At 40.4% G+C, this 12,712-nt stretch overlaps 1 protein-coding gene across 5 annotated transcripts; it reads right to left on the bottom strand.

The window, feature by feature from the left end:
• Positions 1-441: 441 nt before the first annotated feature.
• On the bottom strand, positions 442-11,363 carry LOC136424816 (uncharacterized protein C8orf34 homolog). Of its 5 annotated transcripts, XM_066413480.1 has the most exons (19): positions 11,153-11,363; positions 10,425-10,520; positions 9,274-9,367; positions 8,567-8,680; positions 7,905-8,027; positions 7,262-7,436; positions 6,614-6,762; positions 6,150-6,217; positions 5,901-5,965; positions 5,469-5,495; positions 5,275-5,303; positions 4,494-4,553; positions 4,095-4,153; positions 3,927-3,960; positions 3,649-3,721; positions 2,528-2,705; positions 1,323-1,431; positions 913-948; positions 442-662 (listed from the first exon to the last, which is right to left on the bottom strand). In XM_066413480.1, the coding sequence occupies exons 1-19, from the start codon at positions 11,210-11,212 to the stop codon at positions 655-657; spliced, it is 1,557 nt and encodes a 518-aa protein (XP_066269577.1). In that variant the 5' UTR covers positions 11,213-11,363; the 3' UTR covers positions 442-654. The 5 variants fall into 5 exon arrangements, with proteins under 5 accessions (XP_066269577.1, XP_066269579.1, XP_066269578.1 ...); XM_066413482.1 differs by lacking the exon at positions 4,494-4,553; XM_066413481.1 differs by lacking the exon at positions 5,469-5,495 and having other exon boundaries at positions 11,153-11,362.
• Between the last annotated feature and the right edge of the window lie 1,349 nt (positions 11,364-12,712).

Here is a 12,712-nt window from a genome sequence, read left to right as displayed (position 1 = left end):
CACAAAGCTAACAGGAAGATCATTCAATTCTAAAATGCCTTATTTGTTTAGGTCGGTTTGATGTAACATTATAGCATATGGACAGCTTGCATAGAGTTCTACAATAGGAACAGCACTTAATTAAAAATAAAAGATATTTTGCTAGTTTATTGTGACATCAATATCATTTGTAATGCAGAGAACACTGGCCACATCATTCAACATTATGGCATGCAGCAAATTGTTCAATCTAGAAAAATGTCCCCTATCTAAAACCTAGCTAGCAATATATATATATATACATGTATGCAGACATCAGAAATATCAGGATTTGGTTGGAAGTAAGGCCACATTTGATTCCCACTATCTAGTGAGCTTTTTTAATCTATTATATCATCTATCCCATAGTCTAACTATTTGATCGTAGGGGCACCACAGAAGACCTGGCAACCAGTTTTCTCCTGTTTCACTAAGTGCTATGCCTGTCCATTCTCTGATATTATCCTCCCTTTTCCTGTTGGCTACCCCTCTTTCTCTCTCAATGAATGGTTCCTTCCATTACAGTTTTTAAAAATAATCTTTAAGGTAAAGGTGAAATACATGACTTGTGAAGTTACAGTGCAGACTATGTTGTAGTTTGTCCCAAGTCTTATTTGGTAACTAGCGATGTGGTTGTCATGGTCCTGCAATGGAAACAAATGTAAAGTTTTGGATAAGTTCTGAAAACCCTGTTTAACAAATGCATCTAAAATAATCATTAAAAAGATCAGTATTCAATTGTTTTGCTACGCAAATTGTCAGAGGTATTGTTATAGTAAGTTTACATAAAGATGCCTTTTAAGTAATGTCACAGTGCTATATGCTGTTTCTCAAAGCACAGCAAAGGATGCAAAGAATCATGATGCACACACAAACACAACACATGCCACCTACTTCTCTTGTGCTCCCGAAACCCTGTGACTCTGCCAACTACAGGATAGGAAAATTGAGCGTGAACCCAACACCAAGGCAAGGTTTAAGGCTTATGTGCCAGGTTTCTACAATGTGTTATAATGGAACATTTATTTACTGTGTGTCAGCCACCACCGAATGTTACTATGCTGAAGGCCTATTAGGCATTGCTACTACAACAAAGGTATGGAAAGATAAAATAAGGTCTAATGTTTGCATAAAAAAAGCTGGAAAAATAGCAGAAATTGGCCAAATAGAGTTAATAGTATTGCTGTATTATATAATAGGCAAACTGTCCGTATGTCCCTAGCCGACTCCCTTAGCACTCTATTTGGTCAATTTCTACTATTTTTCCAGCCATCCACGTAGCCTGGTAGAGGCTAACCTCTCACCTCTGTCTCTCTCGTAGTCCACGCTCTCTGCGTCTGTTTCGGGCGGGGCATGCCAGGACCGACCGCCTAGTGACAGGGCCGTGGCCGACTTAACTGTACCATTCTCATCCTGATACAAAGCGAGAAATCAACACAGTTAAATCTTATGATTACAGTACACAGTAACAGTAACAGTTTACAGAAACTGTAGATTCCATCATTTTATAGTAGCAGCACTTGAGTTTTGAAAAACAGTGTTCTGTGTGGTGGCGTGCCTGCAAAAGAAAGATCACCCTGCCTGATACCTCAAGTACAAGGAAAAACTGTCACCAAGAACTAAAACATGCAACAAAGGCATGACACCAAAAGTGGAAAATGCGCAAAAACCAACAGTGGCAGAGAATAATTATATAATTCACAAATCAATCATGCCTTTAAACCAAATTGTAGCATACAGGGCAAAACAAAGTTTCTGACAACTGAAAAAAGATGAAATAAAATGTTGTTAACGTAATACATGTGAACATGTTTGCTTAGTCCTAGTTGAACTGTGGAGGAATAGGGCAAGTTATTGATGACTGCAAAAGGAAAGGGTGTGACCATGTCAAATAGAATAGTAACACCAGTGGAACTGTAGAAAAATCTGCAAAGTGAATACTGTGAAAATGTGAAGTTGTGCAGCACCATTGAACAGTTTTATATCTGCACCTACACTGGCACAGTCTGACTCGGGAGGCGGGGACCAGGGGCGACCACTCAGGCTGGGGGGGTGGGCAGACATGGGCTCTACCACCTCTTCCTGTGGAGGGGAAATCTCGAAAGAAGTACAATGTTTACTGCACATTCAACAATATTCCTTGTTATAGATAGTGGTATTCTTTAGGTAGATATTGGAAGGTAGAATCGTAATGTTTTTGTTACAAACAGCCTTCCTGGAAAACAACACAATACTGCCTTGCAACATCTGCTGGACTGCTTTTGCTTTCCTTTCTATTTCCTCGAAGTCTGAAAGATTGTTCCTAAGATATTGGATATAGAAATGGTGACAAAAAATACATGAACAAAACACAACAATCCATGATAACCTCAGAGTCATCTTTGGGTAGGGCAAAGCCTCGGGCTGGTTTGGTTTCCCGTAGTACAAGCCTTAAACATTGTTTCCAAGGGACTGTATGTAGAAATGATGAAAAAAGATACATGAACAAAACACAACAATCCTTGATTACCTCAGAGTCATCTTTAGGTAAGGCGAAGGCTCGAGCTGGTTTGGTTTTCTTGTTCCCGAAGTCGGAGAGGTCGTCCTTCAGAGCGACGCTCAAGGCACTATTAGTGGTGGGGCGTGGCTGCTTCTCTGCACTGCTGGGCGGGGCAGGTAGGGCTAAAGGCTTCTGTGGAGGCTCAGGGCTGGAGGAGCAACAAGAGGTGTTAGTTAGTTAAAATTCTCCCACACCATTATTGATGTATAGGGCGGTGCCCATCTCCGTTTCATAGCCCTGGGCCACACTGTGGTGCAATCACTGTAGCACGGGGCTAGTCCACTGGCAGTGAAGTGTGTTTAACTTCCATACTGTTTCAGAAGTATTACCATTTTCATAAAGTCTTTGGTATGACTCAATGTGCCTCTTGTCCAGAGGTGTCCTACCTGGGGCTTGAACCCCAGTCCTTCTGGTCCAAGTAATTTGAACCAGATGTGATGAGAGACCACTACACCACAGGGACACCCCAACAAGAGGCGTACTGCCATGAATAATGAAATTAGGTTGGTACATCATACGATACTAGTCTAAGAGTTCTTGAATACCAAGACCAACTTCTTTGCAGGTATGCAGCCCGGCAGAAGCAGCCTTCTCAAAATTATGTGGTACTGGTGGTGGTACAAAAACTAGACTTATATCCTAGAAGTTGCTCTTATGACAGCTCATGTTTGTGGCCTAAATTAAGTTTTAGTTTTGAATTCAATTCGATTCTGGACTACTTAATCTTGATATCATTAGCTTTCTTACTGTAGAGATCTGGAAGAAATACTCATTAGCCCCTTCCCCCTAGTGTTAAATACGACCTGAGGTAGTACTGAAACCAGACTTTGGACATTTTTGTTTTGTTTTTTAAATTTATTTATTTTGATTTACCACATTTTGTGGAAGGATTGACATAACAGGTGGACTATCATCTTTTCATCGCACACCGGGGCATGCCCCTACTCTTTTTCGAAAGGTGTGGTGGGTTCTTTAACGTGCGCGGGGTGTGGCTCTCCCCAAACACGGGACCTCCATTTAACGTCCTATCCGAGGGACGTAGCTATGTAGCTATGAAGCAGACAAGTTGTACTGAGGGATGCCCCACCCACCTGAACATGGGTCTGCCCTTCACAGGTCGGGGGTCCTTGGTTAACATGTGGGCTCCTTTCCTGGACACTTCAGCTGGAAATGACACAACCATCAACTTTCACTTCCAACACGATTGTTACAGTATTAGATAGATTAATCTTATCTTCCAAGGTTATCTGCAATTTTTAAAGCACATGTGATGCCAAAATCTAGTATAAGCAATGCCAATGACGATCTCTGAACCCAAATAGATTAAACGGTGTTATATGTATATAGCTGATGATTATATCATACTTACTCTCAGACTCCTCTGCATACCACACAGGGGCTCTCTGTAACAGAGAGGCATTGTTAACACATTAATCAGCATTCTACGGGAGTTTCATGCTTTTTATTGCATAAATTTTGACAAAGTTTTATAAAAATCTTTCTATATCAAAAAAACTGTAGGTCTCTTTCTACTCACAGGCCCCTCGACTTGTGACACGCTCTCAAACTCATCATCAGTCTGTGGTGGATTCCATGCTGGGAACGTGGGGAGGGGGTAGAAATTGAAATCGGTAAGTAGGCATATTAATGTATACTTATCAACAAGGATGTATTTCAGCCAGTCATAATCATGATAATCTGAATGTCACCTGTAAGATTGTGTAGTACATGTACCGCATTAGCGTTATGTTAATCAGGGTTCCATGTCATAACACAAGTGTGACACAAATGAAAACTCCAACATTGAATCATTCATGTAGTTAATGACCTTATTGCAAGTAAAACAGACACAAATACACCCCAAAAACAGGTTTTTAAGTATTATACAGAGGAAGGCATGAAGAAAGGCCAGTAAATGGAATGACAGACTACACACCGGCTTTAGGAGTGCCTCTCCCACTAACTTCTGTGTCGGAGTCAGGCGTTTGCCCATTGGCTAAGTAGGGATGGGGGTACTATTAGTACAACATGCTAAAACATGTGGAGTCATATATACTAGGGAGAGGGTGGAGGTAAAATACTAATAGCTTTCACATACACAAGGGGAAAACATGACATGGACAAAAGACAAAGTGTAAGAATTCAGAATTGACAAACTCAACCTTTCAGCCAGTTATAAATACCTATAGTGAGACATTTTTGGTTTAGATTCATTACACCTTGTGTTAGAATACCTTCCAAATGTACAAAGACATTTTGTTAAAACAAAAAATTAAACATGCCATCTATTGACACATTTATATCACACGTGCAGTATTTCTTTTATAAATATAATGGGAGATAGGTAGGTGTGCACATGTACATGTACATGTATGTCACTGAAGTTTGTCTAATCTACCTATGAGTATACATTGTGCCTGATAAGGCATATCCAAAAACATAGAATTTATTGTCTGTGAAGCTGTGCATGAGACTTTGAAACCAAAATTGATAACTATGAAAATACAGTCTAATAGTCCAGGAGGAGATACCTGAAAAAAAATGGTCTCGTAGCACACCCTGTATATATTTAGTCCACTATCATAGACTGATAGCTTGATATCCCTTGATCATTTTAAGGTATGTTGTTCTATGGTCCAGTTAGGACATCATGGTTCCAGGGCTCTTTATGCAAATTTTTGCAAATGGGGTAGGCTGTATTCAAAAAGATTACTCACGCACAACACTGGTGTCTTCACTCAGTAACCTGTGAAAATGAAATAAAAAAATTGACCATAAGCAGACACAACAGATGCTTATACTAAGTTATAGATAAGGACTTCTTCTACATTTTTGCCAGAAAAAATACAATATCAGATATTCCTACATCTACATGAACATTTGGAAGTTTGGCTTTGCCTGTTTAATGTACCTTTCTGAGTTTGCTGCCAGACCAGTGCTAGTGTTTTAGGAGATAAAACAAGGAGGTGGGTTTAGTATTTGTTAATGGTACATTTTGGAATGGTGGGAATGCTGACAACCATATTGTTGCCATAAATTCTTGGGTAGGAATGTTGTAGATCATTGAAAAACTGTTAATAGGATTATGGAAAGAGGGAAACTGGACATTAGACACTAGGCAGTGCCAAAAAAAGGAACCTATGACAGTCACTTCTCTCACTATGCTAAAACTAGTACAAATGTATGTAAAGAATTTTCTTAAAAATAGTAAACTCCAAGAAAAATAAAGATGTCAACCATACAATGATACAAATTTCACGGCTAAATAATTTCAGTGATTCTGGTGAAAATATCACAGAACAACTTATTTATAAAATATATACATGTGAGAGATGAAACACACCTTGCACATCTGCCACAGATGGTGACCTTAACTTGAGGTTCAGGAGTCGGCGGTCTTCTTAAGGACTGGGGGAAGAAGCAATTGTTTGTTTCTAAACCATTATTTTCATGTTCTTCATTTGTTTGTAACGTAATTGCAGTTTCTGTATCATCTACCCTCAGAAAATCACACAACAGAACACAACATGCATAAAGATAATAAAGATAACATTATTATAAATCCATAAGTGGAACGAATAACCAAACTTACCGAGCTGATTTTATGCCCTGATTGAACTACATTGGTGACACCTTCTTTGGCCAGGTCATCTTCGTTTTCTGAAACCAAAACAGCAACAATGTACAGTAGACACATTATCAACCAATCCTTTACAGTATAATCAGTAAGGTACATTTGTAAGACTAGTCTTGCATCCTATCAAATGTTCAAAGTCAAATATCATCAACATTTTTGCTATCCAAGTTCTAACACGTCTTTTCAAACAAATCCAGTTTAATCATAGGGCTGAGCCTTAAATGATAATTTGACCTCTGTCCTCGGTACACATTCTTTGACCTATTTCCTTTGTCCCTGATCTCTGACCTATAGTTCCTTTGTCCCCGATCTTTGACCTATATCCTTTGTCCCTGATCTTTGACCTGTGTCATTTGACCCCAATCTTTGGCTTATATCCTTTGCCCTTGATATTTGACCTGTGTCCTTTGACCTATTACCTAGAAGTTCCAGCCCCTCCTCATACTCCTCATCATCCTCAGGTTCCTCCAGCCCGCTGTCAGATGCCGTCTCCTTTTGTTTGACGATGGCCTCCAGCTGCCACTTGTGCTGTAGGGCTTGTTGGTGGGGCTTCACTGTCCTCAGCTCTCTGTAAGGGGACAAACCATTAAATCTGACTCTGTTGTGGCTTCACTGTTTGCAGCTGTCTGTTATGGGGTAAAGCATTCAAACATTCAGTAGTCAATAAACTCAGTGGGACTGTCCCTGTAGCTCAACTGGTAGCAGCCTCACAGTTGAGCTCCTGATTCCTATTGGTTTGTAACTGGGAGACCCCAGTTCAATCCTGGGAAGGGCATCTTGGTTGAGGCTGCACCCGTCTTTCAAAAGGGATGTAAAAAGGGGAGCCCGCGTCGAGGAGGCACCTGGCAACCTCTACCTATAAAAATATACCCTGCTACTGAAACAGCAAGGAAACTTGCTGCCCTATGTGCAACCAGGCACTACAAGGGAATAAATGAATGATGTCCCCAAGAATTTGGGCAAGCCCACCTGCTCTTCTTGATAAGTGTTTTGGATTTACTTTTGCAGAAGTGTGATGCCTGGGGCTTACCCATATGCAGGATCAAATACTAGTATACAATACTTACAAGTCTACAGAGCTGGACTCCTCTTCCCCAGACCTGGACGACATGGGGGCCTTCAGCTCGGAACTCAGGCTGTCCTCCTCCCTCAGTGCCTGGTCTCGGGGCTGTCCATAGTAGATGGGCTGGCTGTGCCTGAGGGATTCGTCAAGGTCCTTCCCTAGTTGATCCTGCAGCATGGCTATGGTACAGAGGAAGGGGAATAATAGTACTGTAAATGTTAAAATCTTTGTGGTGGTTTCAATGTTTGCAGTAACCTCTTCACCGCAAACTTAAAACCACAGCAAAATGCTTGTTCTGTCTTCTGCCTGCTTACCCCCTTGGAAATCAAATCCCCACTAACTTAAATACATTTACAGTATCAGATCTTTGAACAGATGATGGGCCGAGCCTTGCAAAAAAAGTGCATAGCTTTTTTTGTAGCTGATAGTGCAATGCAGCTTTGCCATGGCTGAGTTTTATAGCCAAGCACACCAGGTCACCCCCACTCTTCTCGATAAGTGTGTTGACTTCTTTTGCATGCAGAGGTATGATGGCTGAGGCTATAAGAGTAATATTTTTACTGTATCAACTTGATAAAAAAAAGAAAATATCACAGATTCACAAATGGGACTTAAAAAGCACTTGAAAAGCAGTGGTGGAGACTCACCAAAGTCCACAGACTTGCTGCCCTTCATCCCTTTTGACCCTTTTGTCAACTTGAACAGCTCGTCAAAGTCACCAGTCGGGACCTTCTGTGTGTTTGGGTTCCAGCCGGTTTTGTCTTTCTTCTCTGTGAAAGAGGATAAAGGAAGATCTCATTCATTTGTTCTTTCTTTCTTTCTTTCTTTTGTTTGTTTGCTTGTCCGTCCATCCATCCATCCATCCATCCTTTCAAACAATGCATAACAAACAAAATGGATGACTGCAAAAACTACAGTTTAGTCATGATCATGAGTCAGGGTCGATCGCGCGGTGACGCAGAGGTCTAAGGCAAAAGCAAGTGGTAGGCAAAAGATTAATCTACATGCTAATTAGCAATCTGAACTGCTAATTTAGATATTTATCACTAAATTAATCTGTTAACATCTTTTTGCCTAACAATCATCAGATACCCGGATGTAAACAAAATCAGCGATAGATTGTAACCTATCCAGACATCCTAGAGTACAGTACTACAATCAATAATCTGCAGATTGAAAAGTGAGTAAGCAAGTGAGTAAATTAGTGCATGACTCCATGATTGAAGGAGCGAGTGACTGTACATAAGGATGAAAGAGTGGATGAGAAAGTGTGAAAACAGAGCAAGAGAAACCAACACCCTCCACCAACCTGGCCTGATATTATCCTGACCTTCCACCCCTGACCTGCCCTTTGACCTTGACCGTTTGGCGTTAGTCAACCATGGACGGTCATACTCTCGATCCTTGGTCACCGCCCCCTCGCCTATGGCGGGACATTGTTAGTACAAAAACAAAGTGTGCTCAGGCCAAGGAAAAAAATGTTCTATTTCCGGTTACAGTCCTCAACAAAATAGAGTTGGTAGGAAGAGATTCTCTTCTTTTTTTGGTCTTTTTTAGATTTCGGCCGAAGTGATCCGACAAATACACATGTACAGCATAACAAATTGAATGTAAGACTGGAACACATCATTGTTCAAAACCTTAATCTGTTAACAGAGTGTTAAATACAGAAAGTCTGTATGGAAATTTGCAAGACAACTTTGATTTTATGGCCATTACCAGTGGTCAACAAAAAAACGTGAGGGTTTTTTGCTAGAGTCGGTCGAGTAACCGGAAACACAACATTTTTTTCCTAGGCCATATGTGACATACATGTAAGAGATCATGTCTTGTGGTGTTAGTGCCATTATACACAAATGTAAAATCACCATCACCAACTTATTTACAATTGCAGGTATGCTTTACAAAATTGTCAAAAATATGTTTCACCCCTTGCATGCAGATGGAACATTCCAAAATGCACTCAATGTAATCAGGTGCTGGACTATTCCATTTGAAAGAAGGGTGAGTACTTACTATTTCCAGCCCATGTGGAGGCACCTGCTGGCATGGACTTGCGCAGAGCTGACGGACTTGGTGTAGTTCTCATTCTGGCTGGGGAGTTTTCTCTCTGAGGAAAAAACAAAATTAATACATTTTTGTATCACACAATGATTCTATCTTGCCATCCATGATGAATAAGTTGCTATTGTCGATGCCTCCTATCTATTGTGTGAGTCATGGTCCTATGAATAATATATCTTCAACAATTATCAAGTACAATAGAAGGGTATACTAATCGCTATAACTTTTACAATGTTTACGTCATGGGCAATGCCACTTACGTGTACTTATTCATTATTCATGGATGTCTCACTAATAATTTATTGCGACATTACCACTCATTTAACATGTAGTAGCATTGTCTATTTCATGGAGGGTTTTTTCCAAGTCAATTTTATGATGGGAACTTTAAGTACAAACTTTGATATGGAATGTTGATGAAGATTAGACATCCAGAATATAATCCGAACGATCCATATCAAACACTAGGTAAGTAACAGTTACTCAAGCAACTGGATAAAGTTTGGAAACGGTCAGACATTTCAGATAATATCCTCTGTTACCAGGTTTTAAACCATAACATGAACCAAAATTTATCCAGTTGCTTGAGTAAATGTTACCTTGCGTTTGATATGGATCGTTGGGATTATAGTCTCTTCAGCTTCGACTTTAGTGCTGTCTATGTGCCACTTTCGTTTGGATTACTATTAATAGTATTATATGAAGTATTGATCTGTTAAATGTATATTCCCCGTCTACTTCACCTTGGATCTGATCTTCTCCCAATTCCTGTGAATTCTTTTGTCTGTCCATGCAAGGAAGATATGGTCTGCGTGACACTTTCATTTGGATATATTCTGAAGTACATGTACTTATCTGTTTTGTATATTCCCCGTCCACCTCACCTTTGGCCTGATCTTTTCCCACTTGAACCCGAAGAAGTCTGCAAAGGAGGCTAGTACGTTATACCTCCATGAACTTAAATGTATGTACAGTACCCCTGTCCACCTCACCTTGAGCCTGATCTTCTCCCACTTGAACCCAAGAAGTTTACGAAGGAGGCTAGACTTTATACCTCCATGAACTTGAATGTATATATTTGACAGTACCCCTGTCCACCTCACCTTGGGTCTGATCTTCTCCCACTTCCTGTCCAGCATCCTGCTGAGGTACGGCAGGGGTTCCTCCGGCTGCTCCTGGATCAGCTTACTCATCATCTCCTGAAGGGGGAAATGCAGAAATAATCACGGTGGTTTTATGTTCGTGGTTTTCGCGGCGACCGTTCACCGCGAACTTAAAACATTTTTGTCCAATACTTTAGCAGCATGTGCTGCCGCGAACCGCAAACACTCCATTTTCGCCTTAGCGCGAAATAAAAACCATGCGAACTTGAATGCATTTACAGTATTCGATCAATAGGGACATGCATGCCCCTTTTATGTATGGCATTGGCAAGGTACACCAAAGATCTACCAAAGTAAGTAATTTACTTAAGGTGGCCACATTTTGCTTGATTGACTTCCTGAATTTAGCGTAATACGTAGGCAGTCCTACTGAATTTAGGGTAAAGCATATTTGGGACACATACACACACACATACACACATATAATAATTTGAACTTTCGCAGAAATTATGCTGCCTGAAACGCTTTCACGAAGGACAAAAACGATGCTACAAGGAAGTCGAAATGTCTGTATATGACCGTTCTTGCTTGTTTGATCCAGCATTTTCTTGCCAGCTTCCACTAATAATTCAAAGTCTTGAATTCTTTATTTTCTTATCCTTTGTGGTTTGATCGGTCAGGAAGTGTTCGTGCCCCCTCCCCACAGAGGAAAAACAAATAAATCTTACCTCAAACAGCGCACTAATCTTGTTTTTCTCCAGATAAGCTTGTATCTTGAGTTGCGCCATGTTGTTAGAAATACTCTCTGCCTACAAACAGTCAGAAAAGGACCCTCAAATCAACAGTAAACGAGTCCGATCGTCTGGTTGTCAAGAGACGCTAAAATTCATAAATATTTGTCCGCCATTTTGGTTTGAAGAATTTCCCGCCAGCCTTTGCGGGACAGGTGAGTGACACGCCCACGGAACCACCTGTGAACTTTTTGGTGACGTTTTTCGCGATTTCTGGTGACGTTCTTCACTGTTTTCCAATGGAATAATTATCTTCGCCAATAAGGGGGCGTGTGTTTGTGTGTCTGCGTGTCTGTCTTTTTTATATTCCCCTTCCAGTGGGAAGGGGGATATACTGTTTTTGCTTGCCTGTTCTTCTTCTTCTTTCTTCTTCTTCTTCTTCTTCTTCTTCTGCCAAAAACCAAGTAGATGTGCGGTGGTAGCTCTACTAATGGTATTGTAGAAAGTTATATGTACCTTATGTTACATGGTACGGATGTTATATTTGAGATGTAGGTACCTATAGGAAAGGTGAATACACCTGACGATAAATTATGCTGATGAGGACCTAATTTGCATAATCTATGCATAAACTTGTATTTCCCTTACCGTAAAAGCTGTGGGTGTCATCTTTGAGATGTAGGTACCTTTAGGCAAGGTGAACACACCTGGACATAAATTATGCTAATGAGGACCCCATTTGCATAATTTATGCATAAAATTGTATTTCCCTTACCGTAAAAGCTGCGGATGTCATCTTTGAGATGTGGGTACCTTTAGGAAAGGTGAACACACCTGGCCATAAATTATGCTAATGAGGACCTAATTTGCATAATCTATGCATAAACTTGTATTTCCCTTACCGTAAAAGCTGCGAATGTCATCTTGAAGATGTGGGTACCTTTAGGAAAGGTGAACACACCTGGCCATAAATTATGCTAATGAGGACCTCATTTGCATAATAATGCAGAAACTTGTATTTCCCTTACCGTAAAAGCTGAAGATGTCATATTTGAGATGTAGGTACTTGTAGGAAAGGTGAACACACCTGGCCATGAAATATGCTAATGAGGACCTAATTTGCATAATTTATGCATAAACTTGTATTTCCCTTACCGTAAAAGCTACGGATGTCATATTTGAGATGTAGGTACCACTAGGAAAGGTCAGGAAACCTGGCCATAAATTATGCTAATGAGTGCCTCGTTTGCATAATTCATGCATATCCCTTACCGTAAAGGCTACGGATGTCATATTTCACATGTAGGTACCTTTAGGAAAGGTGAACACACCTGTCTATCAACTATGCTAATGCGGAACTCATTTGCATGATTTATGCATAAAATTGTATTTCCCTTACCGCACAGGCTACGGATGTCATATTTCAGATGTAGGTACCCTTAGAAAAGGTGAATACACCTGGCCATGAATTATGCTAATGAGTGCCTTATGCATAATTCATGCAGAAACTACATAATACCCTTACAGTCAATGCATTTAGGAAAGGTCAGAAAACCT

Source organism: Branchiostoma lanceolatum, chromosome 18 (assembly GCF_035083965.1).
Source record: "Branchiostoma lanceolatum isolate klBraLanc5 chromosome 18, klBraLanc5.hap2, whole genome shotgun sequence".
Taxonomy (NCBI): Eukaryota; Metazoa; Chordata; class Leptocardii; order Amphioxiformes; family Branchiostomatidae; genus Branchiostoma; species Branchiostoma lanceolatum.
This window is presented reverse-complemented; position numbering and strand designations above follow the sequence as displayed.